General features: G+C 46.1%; 2 protein-coding genes across 12 annotated transcripts in view; both read left to right on the top strand.

Annotated features, from left to right (window-relative positions):
• NOTCH1 (notch receptor 1) overlaps window positions 1-3,362 on the top strand; it is a 44,804-nt gene extending 41,442 nt beyond the window's left edge. For both annotated transcript variants that reach the window (XM_074608685.1, XM_074608684.1), the window contains exon 34: window positions 34-3,362. In XM_074608685.1, the coding sequence (XP_074464786.1) occupies window positions 34-1,503 (1,470 nt within the window). In that variant the 3' untranslated portion in view covers window positions 1,504-3,362. The remainder of the gene's footprint in view (window positions 1-33) is intronic.
• A 4,437-nt stretch (window positions 3,363-7,799) lies between these two features.
• SEC16A (SEC16 homolog A, endoplasmic reticulum export factor) overlaps window positions 7,800-16,394 on the top strand; it is a 31,811-nt gene continuing 23,216 nt past the window's right edge. For 8 of the 10 annotated variants that reach the window (XR_012590054.1, XR_012590055.1, XM_074608884.1 and 5 more), the window contains exons 1-2: window positions 7,800-8,106; window positions 12,184-16,065. Coding sequence is in view for 8 of the 10 variants with exons in the window: in XM_074608884.1 (XP_074464985.1) it covers window positions 12,259-16,065 (3,807 nt within the window). In the remaining 2 variants the exon portion in view is untranslated. The remainder of the gene's footprint in view (window positions 8,107-12,183; window positions 16,066-16,394) is intronic. The other 2 variants (XM_074608886.1, XM_074608885.1) reach the window with 1 other exon arrangement.

The raw sequence follows: 16,394 nt of genomic DNA, 5'->3' as shown, positions 1-16,394 counted from the left end.
ACTTAAGCCTAACCATCTTTGCTGGCTTTCCAGGAGGAAACCCCACTGTTCCTCGCAGCCAGAGAAGGGAGCTACGAAACTGCCAAGGTCCTGCTGGACCATTTTGCCAACCGCGACATCACAGACCACATGGACCGGCTCCCCCGGGACATCGCCCAGGAGCGCATGCACCACGACATCGTGAGGCTGCTGGACGAGTACAACCTGGTGCGGAGCCCACCGCTGCACAACGGCCCGCTGGGGGCACCCACGCTGTCCCCACCGCTCTGCTCTCCCAACAGCTACATCGGCAACCTGAAACCTGCCGTCCAGGGCAAGAAGGCCAGGAAACCGAGTACCAAGGGCCTGAGCTGCAACGGCAAAGATGCCAAAGACCTCAAAGCCCGCAGGAAAAAATCGCAAGATGGAAAAGGATGTCTGCTTGACAACTCCAGCGTGTTGTCTCCAGTGGACTCCCTGGAGTCACCCCACGGGTACCTGTCAGATGTCGCCTCTCCTCCGCTGATGACCTCGCCGTTTCAGCAGTCCCCTTCCATGCCTCTGAATCATCTGCCAGGCATGCCTGATGCCCACATGAGCATCAACCACCTCAACATGGCGGGGAAGCAGGATATGGCCATGGGAAACTCCAGCAGGATGGCCTTCGATTCGGTGCCGCCGCGTCTCTCTCACCTCCCCGTCTCCAGCCCCAGCACAGTGATGAGCAATGCCCCGATGAATTTCTCTGTCGGCGGAGCGGCCGGTCTGAACGGGCAGTGTGACTGGCTCACCAGGCTGCAGAACGGCATGGTCCAGAACCAGTACAACCCGATGAGAGGCAACATGCAACCAGGAGCGCATCAGCAGACGCAAAACCTTCAGCACGGCATGATGACCTCCCTGCACAACGGCTTGCCCACCACAAGCTTGTCGCAGATGATGAGCTACCAAGCCATGCCCAACACCCGGCTGGCTTCCCAGCCTCACCTGATGCAGAGCCAGCAGCTCCAGCAGATGCAGCAGCAGCAGCTCCAGCAGCAAAACATGCAGCCGCAGCAGCAGCCGCAGCAACCCCAGCAGCAGCCGCAGCAGCAGCAGCCGCAGCAGCATCACAACCCCAGCTCCAACGCGAGCGGCCACATCGGCCAAAATTTCCTCGGTACGGAGCTGAGCCAGCCCGACATGCAGCCGGTGAGCAGCAGTACCATGGCGGTCCACACCATCCTGCCTCAAGATTCCCAGATGCTGCCCACCTCTCTGCCATCCTCCCTCGCCCAGCCCATGACCACCACGCAGTTTCTAACTCCACCTTCCCAGCACAGTTATTCCTCCCCCTTGGACAACACCCCCAGCCACCAGCTCCAGGTGCCCGACCACCCTTTCCTAACACCGTCTCCGGAGTCGCCGGACCAGTGGTCCAGCTCATCTCCTCACTCCAACGTGTCCGACTGGTCCGAGGGCATCTCCAGCCCTCCCACCAGCATGCAGTCACAGATGGGACACATCCCCGAAGCCTTCAAGTAAAACGACGGTGTTTCAGAGACGCTGGTGCTCAGTGGGAGTTAGAAGCTTGAGGGAGATTTTTTTTTAAAAGGACATTGGATGCTTTTATTAAAGGATCCTTTTTAAATATGTTTTTATAAAAAAAAAAAAGACAAATTAATTCCTCTTTTTTTTAGTATTTATTTATGTGCTTTTTATTTTACATGAAAACACTGCCTTTTTATTTATATGTTCTATTGTTAAGAACTCAATGTGGGACACCAGTTGTGTTTCAAGAAATCAAAAAATTAGGTTTTTATAGGACATTCTCTTTTGTTTAGGGGGTTCATTGTGTTTGATTTGAGAGGAAATGTATATGTAAAGCTATAAGCAGCAATTTGTGATTCTGAAATGCCATTAATTTATTTTTTTCTCTTTCAACTCAGAAAGAGAGGTGAGAAAGAAAAGGGGAAGTAAAAATCGACTAAAAATACCACTCCTTGGGGGGAGAGGGGGAAATTAAGTAAGGATGGATTTTTGAAATGTACTTTAAAATGTTTTCTTTGCTGTTGTATCTGAGAGGACATTTTATGGTACCAGTCATAAATCTTTGTTTAAATTTCAGTATTATATAGTTGTACATTTGCCTTGATAATAGAAATTTTTGTTCTCTCTTGTTTTTATATATATAAGAATATATATATTTAAATGATTTTTATGATCTAAAAAAAAAAAAAAAATCAGGATTATAGACCTGTAAGAACAGGTTCTAAGCTAAAAAAAAAACACCCCTACAAAACATGAATACTGTCCCCCACCAAAAAGAAGTGTGTTTGCCAAACTTCTAAGAGAGCAAGCCCATGACTACGGAGTATATACCAAACCCATAACTGTGGAGTTTATACACAAAGGAGACTTAATTTTACTTCGAGTATCTTTACTGTTTTGTTTTTTGTTTTTTTTTTTTGTTCTCGTGTTTGCATTTGAGTAACTGTTTAAGAAGTAAATGCCAATATAAACTTGTAAACCACATCCTTATTTTAAGGATGGCCTGCCTGTTTTAAAGAAGGCGTGTCTATTAATGCAGAGAACCTGAGTGAGATTGCAAAGCATTATAACACTGCCACCGCCGAGCGCTCGCCCGCATCCAGCTCCTCTGGCAGCGCGATTGCTGGGTGCTCAGCGGAAAGCGCTGCCGGGTTTGGTGGGATGCTGGACCGGCTAAACAGGAGGGCGAAGGCCAGCACAGCCGAGTCTGTGCCGGGAAGCGTTAACATTTTGTTCTTGTTAGTCTGGAGTGATGCATCTTTTTTTATATTGATGTACACTCTTTCTGTGTATCATGTAAAATATAGTATAAGCCTGTGGCAGATTTAATGTTTGTAAATACGTTTTGGGGTTTTTTTTATAAGAAAAGGTGGATTTTGTTTCAAAAATCTAAATGAGCAAGTCTTAAATATATCATAAATATATCACCTTATAGAGGTGTTGGAATATCACTCACTCGGGTGCAAAGGCAAGCAGACACCCTCAGACTAGATATGTGTATGGGACAGGCAGATAGAGAGCAGTTAATCAAGAAAACCTAAGAAAACGGTTTCTTTTCCTCATTCCCTTTTATTAGAACACCAAATAAAATGGATATTTCTCAAGGCACAGCACCTTGCCGAGCACTCATCTTAGTTAACGTTTCAGACCATTGTTATTGTGATATGCCTAATATGAGTGATAAAAACATCACGTGGTGTTGAATCTTCCTATGTTTTATAAACTAGAGTGTAGTTTAAGAAAAGATATCTTCTGTAATAAAGTTATCTACATGCAAAGTTGTAGTTTGCAAAAATGATGTATTTTTTTTGGTTAACTGATTTGCAATAAATGATGCTTCTGGGCATCTAGATTTTACTAAAACTGGAACTTAGTGTTTTTGTTACGGATTGGTTGAAATCTGGGCTTGATACCCCCTGTCCTTCAATACTGCTGGGCTGCCTTTCGGCACCGACACTTTCCTAACGTCTTGGTTTCTGTTAAAGTTCAGAGCAGGGCTTTGGACAATGAAACCTTCTCCTTAACTTGTGCAAAACTCTCACCGACTTGAGCTGTCTGGTTTGAGCAAGGCAGGAGGGGCTCTGCCCGGGTAGCCCCTGTGGATGCTCTGATGTCCCCTCAGGCCTCTGCCGTTAGGTCAGGATCTAAAAGGGGAAACACTGAAAAGTTGTTTTAAAGACCAGCACTCACACGCATTCAAAGTACTGTATTCTGTTACTTTAAAACTTTGCCTTCTCATCAGTTTTTTAGGAGCATTCTCTCGCTGATGAGACAGCCAAGGGTAAAAAACAGCCACGTGCTTTTAATTACATAGTGCCTATGGAAACAGAGCCCTCTGCAAATGGTGTTAAGAGTTGTGTGTAGTGTTTCCTACTTCGCACACAGTGCTGAGCATGTGGCTGGGCACTCAGATGCAGCGGCTTGCAGAGATAGGAACTGGGAAGCCATCCGATGACACCGCCGAGGGGCAGCAGCACCCAAGGGAGTTTCACTAATGCCACTCCGGGCACAAACACAGCACAGAAACGTTTGCTGTTCTTGCTGCACTCAAGCTTTTTAAGGTAATTTAATTTAATTTATTTATTTCTCTTCCCCATGGGGACTCTGTAGTCCAAATGCAGCTGCAAAGTCCCCAAATAACTAGACATAAATAGCCAAGCCGTGGACCTCCTCCCAAATCAGATAAGCCTGGTAACTCCTGGAATGCTGGTATTTTCCACTCCACGGCTGGGGAAGGGAGTGGGCATGTGTGTACATGTACCTGGTATCCAGCCCCAGACGGATTCGGGGCCACCAGACATTTGCTCTACGACCGGTCAGAAGCTGGTGCTGTAGCAGTGGCATTTCATGTGCCGCCCAGCAGCAGTGAAACTCAGCACCGTCAGAGGTCAGGGAGGCGATGTGCCGGCATGCACTCCCTGTAGGCTCTGTGGAAAAGGGTGTTTTAACTGAGGACAAATCCCTCTTCCCCCCGCAAAATGTGGTTCACCAGTGAGGATCTCGTTGCTCCAAGGGACTCCCTGGAGCTGGGCTTCCTGAGACGTGCTCTTCCCCCAAGTTGTGTCTTGCTGCATCCCATCTGGGGTACGCGAGATGAAGTGTGTCTGCCTTCCCTGCGATTCGCACATGTGCTGGCCATGAATCACGTCTGGGAACATCCAGCCACGTTCCCACGCAGTCCATCCTTCCAGGCTTCTCCCACACGTACACATCCCAGCGCTCATGCCCACGGCTGGCTGCCAGCACGGCCTCCAGGCTGCTGGTGAGACCGGGAGATGCTCATGTCAACATGAGGCATTAGTAAGGCGCTCTCCTGTCCGCGTGCAACACTCCGGTCCTCATCAAAGCATGAATTTAGCCTGGAATGGGTTAAAAAAGGGGGGGGTTGAGGATGTGCAAAACAATGTGACGTTGCAAGAGGCAACCCAACACATCTAAGATGAGTAGGGCTGCAAAGCATGTAATTTTCCATGAGGATGGGACAGAGGGGGCTAAATACCAGGGAAAGAGGCAAAACAGAAAAGGTCTGCACTGGCACATGAATAGATACTAATAAATTTGCCCCAAGGTAATTCAAACTAAACGTCAGTAAAAGGTTTTCTAAGCAGTAGAGGAGTAAGGATGCACAGTTTTTAAGCATTTAGCCCCCAATGACCCTTGCATTTATGAAGGCATCTGGTGACCCAAAAACTCATAAAGGTTCCTCGTTCCTGCTTTCCTGAGCAGGTACATGAGGTGATTGTGGGGTCACGGATCCCCAGGTGGGATCAAGGCAAAGTGAAATGAGAAATACGGCCCGTTTCAAACCCTCTCTCCACATATACGCTTTCCCACCAGCTCTCTATCCAGAAGGATTTGACTTCCCCCAGCCCCCTCCAAGCAACCCACGGTTTGCAACCACAAGCCCATCTTTACCTCATGTTGGTGAGGATGCTGGGAGCTGAATTTCAAGCTCTCATGTCAACAGAAGATGCTGAGGGATGAATGGGTCACAGCTGGTTTAGCGTTCCAGGTGAAAAAGGCTGAGAAGCACTAAAATTGCATCCCATGCCAAGGGAAGGGTTCAGAAATGTTTGCGTGAAACAAGATTAGCACCGAGTTATTCCGATGGCAAGTATGTTGATGCTATGAAGAATCGGTGCATCTGAACTATTTGTTTACATGCTGGAGGGCTTGGTTTTTTTATTCTTTGTTTTCATTATTCCTGCTCAATTAGATGGGACATTTAGAAATTGCTACTCTGTATTGCTTTTACCTCCAGGCTATCCCTGTTTGCTCAGAAAGTTGCTACCAGCTGCTTGAACCCTGATTGCCGAACTGTTACTGCAGCTGGAATCACCCCCTTAAGAATGTACAAAAGGAGCCAAATTCATCTCAGGTGAAGCCTCTCCCAAATTACACAAGGGTTAACGTGACTGGGGTAGTCTGAATAATCACGACAACTATATGAGTAAATAAATAAAGCTCAGCCTGTCCGAGTCAGCTAACCTGATACAGGATACAGATACTCATACGCGAAACTCTCCTTTAGCCTGTTTCCAAACCCAGAGAATTATCTTTTTAATAGTGTGTTCCTGGGGCAGGGCTGTGTTTATGGCTGCCTGCAACCTGAAGGCTGAGTAATTTATCAGAACTCAGTGGGAAAAGGTTATTATCATTTGTGTTGTAACCCACCTAAAACGATGAAGCAGGAGAGAAGGACACACGCTGCCGTCATCCCGCAGCAAGCCTTTTATTTGTAATGGGTCACTCCCAAATCCAGAACTGGCTGCATTTGTTGAGTTCAGCAAATCAGTTAGAAAACTTCAGGGTAAAAAGGGATCAATTGTCTTAACATGGTAATTCTTTAGGATCACATGCTTATCAGAAGATCAGCAAAGGTGAGATCCCATCATTAGTGTTCGCGTTGTCTATGTATAAGTGTATATGAAAAGCGTTAGATACATAATGTAAATACAAAGCTATAAGCTGTTGACAGTATTTACAGAATACATATGTATTTTTTAAAAGCCAATCAGGCTAATTAAAATCACGTTTCCACAGATTACACCTGTTGGGGGAAATATCAAAGGAGGACCAGGGCTTTATCTACAATTCACGCCTGTGCAGGGAAATTGTATTTGACAAGCTGGTTTATAAGAACGTTCCTACACAAGAGGGAGATGAAAAGCACTTTAAAAATCACAGCGCTGCCTCTGGTTCCCACACCAGCATCAATGTGCTGCTTCCCGTGCTCGGGCTGGGCTTTGAGGACATTAATGACCAAGTGTGCAGACCGCGCTGATAATGACCCTTGATTAAGATGTTTGTTTAGGTCGTTTGTGTTTTCCCGTCCAAGGCTTGTTGTTGGGTGCAGAGTGTGACAACATCGGCACGGCCACCGCCTGGGTGCAAACCCCGGTAAGCGAGACACCTCCTCCTCGCATTTGGGCATCAATTCTCCTTAAAAGCTTCATGTTTGTGTGAAAGAGACCCTCAAAGCAGAGCCGGAACACAGAGCAGTGGGGGAAAACCTTGAGACTTGCACATAACTGTTTGATATGCTGTGATCTTGTCTAAAAAAAACCCACCCAAAACAAACAACCACAGGAACATATGCTTCTCTGGAGAAGTGATTTTATAAGCCTTGGAGTTAATTCATCCCAGGGACAGCTGTGTGCGGAGGGCTGAACCCAGGCTGCAGCTTTTGGACGCTTGTATGCCAGCGTTCCACACGTTCGCGTGATTAACATCCCTTCACACAATTAATATCCCTTCACATGATTCAAATCCTTTCACAAACTAAGCCCTCACGGACCGGCGCGACGGGAACCCCGCGGCGGGGTCCGGTCGAGGGGCGCCCGGCCCCTCTGCCCTCAGCTCCCGCCATGACAGAAACAGGCCCAAGGCGAGGCCGGCCGGGGGCCCGCGGCCCTCTGTCCCGCCCTGGCGGCCGCTTTCGCCACTGCACCCGCTCCGCCAAACCCGGGGGCTCGGAACTGCCGGAACAAGCACGGCGGCTGCCCGAGGGGAACGGGTACCCCCCGAGGCCGCGCTCCACCAAACCCCGGCCGGTCGGAGCGAGGCCCGTGGCGGACAGGGCCTTAAAACCGTAGGTGCCCCCCAGGGAGAAGGGTCCCCTCGGCAGGCCCGCACCCGAGGGGGCAGCCGGCGGGTCGTGAAGACCGGCCGCGCCTGGAACTGCCTCAGCCGGGACTCGAACTGGCAGGAGCCCCCGCAGCCGCCCAAGCCGGGACTCGAACCAGCGACGCCTGAGGCCGCAGCCGTACTGCGCCTGCGCTACACTGTGGCGCTGCCAGCCCCGCACCGTCGAGGCCGCTTCCGCCCTTAGTGGTTGGGTTTTTTTACCCTCCGACACTTCTGCCTTCCCCCTTTTCCCTTTAAAGGAAGGCGGAAGGGCGGGGGGACCCGGCGGGAGAGAAACACAAACAAGCGCGCGCGGCCGTGGCGTCATCGCGCGGCGCGGCGTGACACGTCGGCGGCGGCGGCGGAACTCCCAGCCGGATGTTCCAAGATGGCGGTGGCCGGTGCTGCGGCCGTGAGGGGAGGCGGCGCCCGCTGCTGAGGGACCTCCGTCTGCCCGGGAGGGGCTGCCAGGTACCGTGAGGGGTGGCTGAGGGAAGCGGGACTCTGGGCCGGGGACAGTCAGAAGGCTGGGGGATCGCGGGTGGAGTGCCGGGGCCTGGGCTGTGGGCCCTGGGGCTGGCGCTGCCCCGGCGCCGCCGTGCCTCAGCGCGGGTGGGCCGCGGGGCAGGGAGGCGGCGGGTCACTGGCCGGCCCGGGAGGTGACCCCTGCCACCGGTTGGGCTGAGTGGTGGAAGGGCTCCGCGGCCGGTGGGGCGGTGCTGCCGGGACGGCTTCTCCGGTGGGGCTTGGGCTGTTCTGGGTCGGCTGCGGTGCGGCGGGGGGCTGGTCGCGCACGCTGCGGGTGTTGTCAGTAAGATTTCGTGCGGTGGGGAGGGCGAGGGAGGGGAGAGAAAAAGAGATCCTGTGGTCAAAAGTATCGCCTGGCGTTTCGGTATCGTGTATTTCCTTTGACGAGACACAATACTTCTCGCCAGTCAGGGTTGGTTTTTTCGAGTTGTCAGGTGTCATAGGTCTGTGCTTTATTGGAGCAGCAACTGGTGCTGACTCAGGAGTACGGTGAAAGTGTTCAGGACCTGCTGGTGCAATGGCCTGGTGGTCAGTCTCTTTAGCAAAACAAGTAGGAATGTTTTATGCTGCCGCTGTCTATAAGTCATATTAAACTCTGTGCTTTTGATTTGTAAAGAGCTCTTTTTGCTGAATAACATTTGTAACTATAGTTGCTATTTATGAGAGAGCCGGTAGGAAGCTATCGGCAGTACTAAAGATGTGGAATGTGTTCAGTCTGATTGTCATCCACGTGTTTGCGGATGTGCAGCTGTCTACATAGAAAAAAAAAATCTGAAAAACTTGTGTCCCAGATACTGGTTTTCAAAGCTGCAAACCTTATTTTCCAGCTGTTCTTGTCTTTGGGATTGCAGTGGGGTTTTTTTATTCACTTTGTTCTCATCGTTAGGAATCTATGTATGTGAACATGTTATTTATTTTTTGGTACATGCACAGGTGTGTGCAAATGTGTGTATATATATATGTAGATGCACGTGAGTATTAATATTAGTATTCTGTAACGTGGGCATACTTATTCTTGTTTAAGAGTAATTTACTTAGCTTATGTCCCTTGGAGATAGGATTAAATTAATTCCCCCCAAATAAATTATTCCTTCATGCAGATAAATTTTCAGAGAGGAGTTTAAAACTAGTCATGCTTAGAGCTCGTCAGGTGAAATTTATTGCTGGTCTTGTCTAGAGGGTGGTTTTAATCTCCCTCCCCCCCCCCCCTTCAGTAACATTTTCTTGGCATGTCTGGGAACACCTTCTGCAATTGTTATTTCTGGTGACTAATGTTTAGCAGGCTGCTCTGCATTATCTACTAATAAACCTGCTGAAAGTTAAGAATTTCCAAACTAGATAAAGCAGAGATTGATTGCTCTCAACTTACATAGTTATTTCTCATGTATAAATTTCTTAAAATCAGTGTTTCTGTTAATACTGGATTGGGGGCAGGGTAGTTCAGTATCACCAAGTTGATATCTTCTGTTTAAATTACCTGACATGGGCACATTCATTTTATTTGGACTTAATTCTTCAAATCTTGCATGCATTTTACTACTGTGTGCGGTCTGTTAATATTAACTTTCCTTCTGTAAGGAATCTGATACCCTCGTATTGAACTTCTGTAATACAGCATTAGAGATCTTTTTATAGGAATGGCAAGCCAGCACTTTAAGGTAGAACTCTTCACTTATTTTAATTAGGTAATTACTGGTACTGGTTGTGACAAAAATGTAGTAAAGTAATAGGATTTTTTTCTTTGTGTACATCTGATAAGAGACTTGAAAGAGTGAAGTCCACATTAGAAGTTTGGAAGTGGGTATTTAAGTTGTAAAAGCAAAAGTTGGCTTTTGTGCTCAGAAACAACTTTTCTATTAAGAACAGAACTCTGAGATAGATATCAATGTTTTGTTCACTTAAGTTAGTGCTTTCCAGGAGGTAACTGTCTTGGCAGATGATTTAATTAGCTTTCTTCCTCTCTGTTTCACAGTATGTTGCATAAAAACACTAGTTTATTTGGAGAGAAGAGAGGAGTTTTTGCATTTAGGTTAATCCAGTAAAGAACATGATGAAAAATAAATGGGGATGCCCAGAACAGCATGGGGTTTCTTAAGCATGTAGAAACTGAGGTGGGTGTTAAGGCAGGGTTTCCTGGTAACATGGCTGGCAGTAAGCCTGGCCAGCTGGAAAACCTTCACGTTGGTATCATATTAGGAGAAAAGATTGCCAAGCACTAAAAGCTTTTTTTTAAGTATTCCTTGATAGGAATTCAACAGGCAGCTGTGTTTTTAAAAAGAATGTTGAAGACAAATTCAAGTAATGCATGAAACTAATGAAGTGTTCTATGTAATGCTTTTCTGTTGAATTTAATTTCTGGTCGTCTTTCCTGTTTTAACAAAACACAAATTTTTACAAATTTACAAAATCTTAACTTAAGATATGGCTAGGAAATATATGGGCATGGGGGAAAAAATTGTGAAATTGTCTCTCTTGCCTGGTACTTTAGGCCCTGTGAAAGAGGGACCTGGATTATACATAGGACTGTTGGATTCTGCAGGGATGAGTAGAAGAGACTTTTCCGTAGGGTAAATTGTACTGATGTCCGATAAAGTCTGTATAGATCATGCTGTGGTATCAGTCAGTATGCTTTTTTTGGATTTTTTTATTTATAAATCTTTATGAAATGCATGTAGTTACACAGCGTTCACTCAATATGTATTTTTGTTAACCAGAAGCGTTATGCATTTGAACTTCCCTATAGTTATTAAAATTTTGGCTTTATTACAAACATCTGACTTTTCTGGCTTCCCTTTTTATTACTCTTACTGAGAAGGTGCTGAGTCTTAAAAAACAAAACAAAAACCCAAGCAACTAAAAATTGCACAGCTTTTGTCTGTCTTCTATAAACAGAAGCGCATCTGGTATGAAACAATTGCCGTGGGTACTTCACTTTACGTGATATAAACCGTATTTGTTGTGTACTGTTAGAAAACAAGACTATCAACGTGTTGCTAAAGCTTCACTGAGCTGAACTGGACAAGTACTGAAGAAGAAGTCTAGTTTTGTCAGCTTCCCTCCTCCCCAGATTAATTTACTGAACTTCCTCTATACCAAATTCCTAACTGGAATTGTTTGGAATTCTTGCTGGCAATGTTGGAATACTTCTGTGATTACTGTTTTCCCCCTGAAATACAGCTTGTCTGTATTTCTGTCTGATAGTGTGCCAGAGTCCCACTAGTGTTAAAGTGAGAACATTGATTAATAGGTGGATGGAGTTGGTTTGTCATTTATATTCTTACATGCAGTTTTACTATTATACAGCATTCATCTAGAAGAGAGAATGTTTGTGATGAAAACCTAGTTGCCTTTCTCTAAATAACACTACTGTCCTACACAGTGTTTTCTTTATTAAAACAAAAATGGACTGCATTCTGTTGAGGGGAATAACATCTGATGAGTTCTTTCTTGAGATGCTCGCTTCTCATCTTACCTGTAAAAGGCTCCATTCACATTGAGCAACAGTGCAACGGAGCTGAAGATCATCTCTAACTGAATTAGAGTTAGATAATAATTTCTTGACTCTTTACAATTGAGTTGAACTTGCCATAGTGCTTGCAGGTTCTGTATAGGCTGGCTGCTGCTGTGTCTTGTCTGTGATGCATACTTCTGCTTAAAACAAATGTTGGGAAATGTAGCAGTGTGCTGAGCTAGATGTAACAGTGTGCAGCCATGGGTGCTTTAACAGTCTGAGATTTTAACATTTGTACAGGACTGAACTGTGTTCAGTTACTCTTACTTGAAACTATTTGTTAATACAGTTAAATAATGTGCATTGTTACCACACAGCATTAAGCTTCATTAATACTGGACTTGGATTTAGAAATACAATGTTATATGCAAATTTCTTATGCATTCTGGAGAACAGACATTTTCCACTTCAAGTTCTTTGAGTAATTTTGTTTGTAAAATAAAAATTGCTTAGGTACTGCATGTATCATGAGAAAGGAAATTGACTTGCTCTCTTTTTTGCCTTATCAGGGTGGAAGAAGGAATCCGTCTACAGCATCCACTACTAGTTTTTCATCTGGCATCTGACCCTGCTAGAAGGCCATCATGCAGCAGCCTCCACAGACTGTTCCAGCAGGAGCAGCAGCTCCACCTCCTGCAGGCATTGCTCGGAATGCATACTGGAGAAACAGCTCGCTCAGTAAGCGAGCAAATGCAACAGCTGCCCCGGTGCAGCCTGTGACAGACCCTTTTGCATTTGGCAGACAAACTCCACAGGGTTCCCCTTTAGATAATCCATCCAAGGGCAATGCATTGGTTATGCAAAGCTCTTCCCCAGCGGTGTTTCCACAGCCAGCTGTTATGCATACTTCACCGTCACGTGCAGGGGACAGTCCTCATGGACTGCATACGTCTTTATCAGCTCCTGTATCTCAACCAGGAATAAATACCAGTACATTTTCTAATGTTCCAGTTCCTTCACTGTCCCCAGGTTATGTTATAAATAGTACTGCAGAAGTGAATCCGAATGCAGACCTTGGACTCCGTGGGCCTGCAGTACCATTGCATTATAGTACAGGAGCAGCAGTTGAAAATTCTTTCAGTGCGCATCCTGGAATGGTGTCTGCATCAAACAAACCTGGAGGTAGACAAGATGTTAGTAGAGATCCAAATGATGTTTCTTCAGGACCCACTGCAACAACACTCTTCCCTCCACCTCCTCAGCAGCCTGTGTCTCAGTGGAGGCCTGTTCAAGGTAACCTGCAGTCTCCAGTTCGAAATTTTGTGCCCTATCCTGAGCCATCTTCTCAGCTTGACGTTCATAACATTTCTCAGTCTTCTGTTAGTTCTTCTCATCCTCCTCCGCAGGCAAATTTACAGCAGGGTCCTGTACACCAAGGTATTCCACAAAATACCATGCAAGCACCTTTAGCTGTTGGTTGTGAAAAGAATGGGAAAAATGGCTCTGCAAATAGCAGTCATCATGTGAACAGCATCCAGCCTGGAAATGTGTTTAGGCAGAATACAGAAATGCCTAATACTTGGTTAAATCAGCCATACCAGGAACAGTTTTACTCACAGCCACCATTGCAAGACTCCAGTTTCGTCGTTCCCACAGCTCAGGAAAATAACCCCAAAAAACAGTCTCCAGATATGTCTGAAACATCAAATAGACCTATTCCCACAGATAGAGATTCAGGAACTCTCTCCATGTTTTTCAAAGGGGATGAGACAGAAAATGAAGAAATACTGTCATCTGAAAAAAATTACATAGTTGAGAAAACAGAGTTTGATGCTTATCAGCCAAATTCGGCATCCTCGTATCACCAGCCAGTGCATCCTCAGCGAGTTGCAGCTAATGTTCTCTCTCAGGCACAGTTTGGTACAGGTTCAGCCAATGAGATGGTACAAAAAGGAATGGACGTCCAGTACTTTCCTAAAATTGTAAGTCAGCAGGAGCCACAGGCTGCTAAGCACTCTATGTTTGTTAGTGATGACAAGGCACATATAGGTGACACGTCTGGGAATGGTGGGTCACAGTATGAAAATGTTGAGAACCTGGAGTGCATTCAAAACCAAGAAGTTCTGCCGAGTGAACCACAGAACATCAACGCTTCATCCCCTGCTGCTGGTCCTGATTTGTACAGATATGGATCCTTTCCAGGTCAGATGCTTCCAAAGAATGCTCTTGTGAGCCATGCCGAAGGAGGACCAAATTTGGAGGCACCTGATTCATTACCTCATCCCGTCCGACCAGATAGTGTATCTTCAAACTATAGCAACATTAGCCATAGGAGCGCTTCTAGCTCAGCAAGACCTCAAGAGCAAGTTGGTACGTTTATTCAGCAAGAAAGTGGGAAGCCTGAAGAAGAATCTTCTGCTAGCTTCTTTAAACAGATTGACTCCTCTCCTTTGGGGGGCGATTCAAGTGAGCTAAACCTGGGCAAGAACTACCATGGTAATCTGTCCCAACCTCCAACTCCAAGTCCTCCTAAGCCCACAGGAGTATTTCAGACAAGTGCAAATAGTTCTTTTGAACCTGTGAGGTCCCATGGAGTTGGTATAAAACCTGCAGAGATTGACCAAGCAAAGATGGTGGTTGAATTAAGAGAGAACCACTCAAACCAAAAGAATATCAAGAATACAACTGTACCGGCTGCTTCTCCAGGCAACCTTGAACAGCCGCCAGATAATCTGGAAACTATTTTCATGCCTCAGGTACACCCACTGCCTCTTGCAGTAACTGGTGAAGCTGGAAATATGTTGCACTCTGGACCTCTTATGGAAAACATACAATCAGTATCTGAGAGAAGGTCCTCAACAAGAGCTCAGGGAGCAGTTAAGAAGTGTGATAGCCCAGCAACAACTCTGTGGGCTCATAATGAGTTACCTAATTTTGGGGGAAATGTTCTTCTGGCTCCTGCTGCTCCTGCAGTGTATGTACCTGCCAAACAAACTGTAGAAGTCATTCAGCCACCAGAAGAAGGCCTGTCTAATCAGCAGCCAAGTAAACCAGGGACTATTGCTGTGCATCTTTCCCAAGATGGAAATATATCTTCTGAAAATCTTGAGAATCCTCCCAAAATGGGAGAAGAGGAGGCACTTCAGTCTCAGGCAAGTTCTGGTTATGCAAGTTTGTTGTCTTCTCCACCTACAGAGTCTTTGCAAAATCAGCCTATCCTGATTGCTCAGCCTAATCAAAGCTATAACTTGGCTCAGCCAATTAATTTTTCTATTTCTCTGTCTAATCAGCTAAGCAGCAATGAAAACAATCAGCCAATGAAGGACTCTGGGGTTGGGGACAAGCCTGCAATGGGTCCCCATACTTCACATGCTGGTGGGATCATTTCTGGGGAAAACATGCCATTACCTGTGATGCAAGTTGGATCTCTGTTAGTTAGTGCACTTCCAAATACTAATCTGTTAAAACATAATTCATTACAAAGCCCTGTTAATTCCTCTGATACTGCTTCTAATCAGCCTGCAAACTTGCTTATGAAAACTCCGCTTAATTTGGCCCCAGAAGGGCAAAAGAATGTTAATATGGAAAGTTTTGTGCCTGAATTTGCTAGCAAGCCAGGGTCTAACTCATCCGTTTCTCCTGGTATGAATCTCCCCAGTGGAAGTGCAAGTGCACTGGTACCCCCTGTTAATTCTGTAGTACAGGCTAATAATTCTACAAATCATTCAAATAGCAAAGAAGAAGCTGCTGGAGTGCTTGACTTTACAGTATCACGGATGTTGGAGAAAAGCAGTGCAAGTAATTCTGTACAGGTGCATAATCAGTCACTTTCTGGTGGTCCAGTATATCCTCAACAGTCAGCTGGTAGTGCTGGTCAGGTGGGTCCTGAGGTGCATGACGAACAACATTTCTATCAACAGGTGACAAAAGATGTACAGCATCAGGCTGTCTCAGACAGGGCTGTACAGGGAGCATTGCCACCTCAACCACAAATGCAAGCAGCTCAAATGCAGCAACCAACATCATCTGGGCAGTCCTCGGTTCCTTCAAACTACCAGATTGCCACAGGGACTAAAGCCATGCAGGCATCACAGCAGCATGAGAAGCAGGTGCTGAGTAACCATCCTCCACCTGTGGGTCCCCAAGAGGCAAGTTCAGTGCAGTTGACAGCAAGGTACGATCAGACGAGTCCTGATAAGCAACCAGTGTCTGGACAGCCATCGGGTGCTTCAACTTCCACAGCCCCTTCTACTGCCACCAGTCAGTCAGTCACGCCAAATGTGCAACAAGACCTGCAGCGTCCGTCCTTGCCTCAGACTCCTCAGGATGCCTTTGGTCCACCCCAGAACCCTTACTACTACTATAGACATCCTTATGATGCTTACCAGCCTCCATATCCGCCACCTTATCCTCCTGCAGACCCCAGAACAGCAGCACATCTTTATTACATGGTAAGTTTTTATTTTCCCCTTCCTCTACCCTCAGAATGTGTTAGTAATTTTCATCTTTGAATTAGGAGTTTAAACAGTTGTCATGATCAACATTCATTATAGCATTCATGTTAAGTATTTAATTGTAGGGAAAATCCAGATAGGAGTAACAAAACTTACAAAGATTATTAAAGCTTAAAGTAGCTGCTGATACCAGTTCCAGTTGGCAGAGGTATCAGCTGATAGGAATTTATTTGCTTCTTTGGAAAAAGTTGGCAGTTACAACTGTTTTAGCTGTCCAGGTCTTCAAATTTGGTTCCCATCTGCTGCCTGAATTATTGACAGTTCAG

This window comes from Larus michahellis, chromosome 15 (genome assembly GCF_964199755.1).
Source record: "Larus michahellis chromosome 15, bLarMic1.1, whole genome shotgun sequence".
Classification (NCBI taxonomy): domain Eukaryota; kingdom Metazoa; phylum Chordata; class Aves; order Charadriiformes; family Laridae; genus Larus; species Larus michahellis.
The sequence above is the reverse complement of the archived record's forward strand: the minus strand, read 5'-3'. Positions and strand labels throughout refer to the sequence as shown.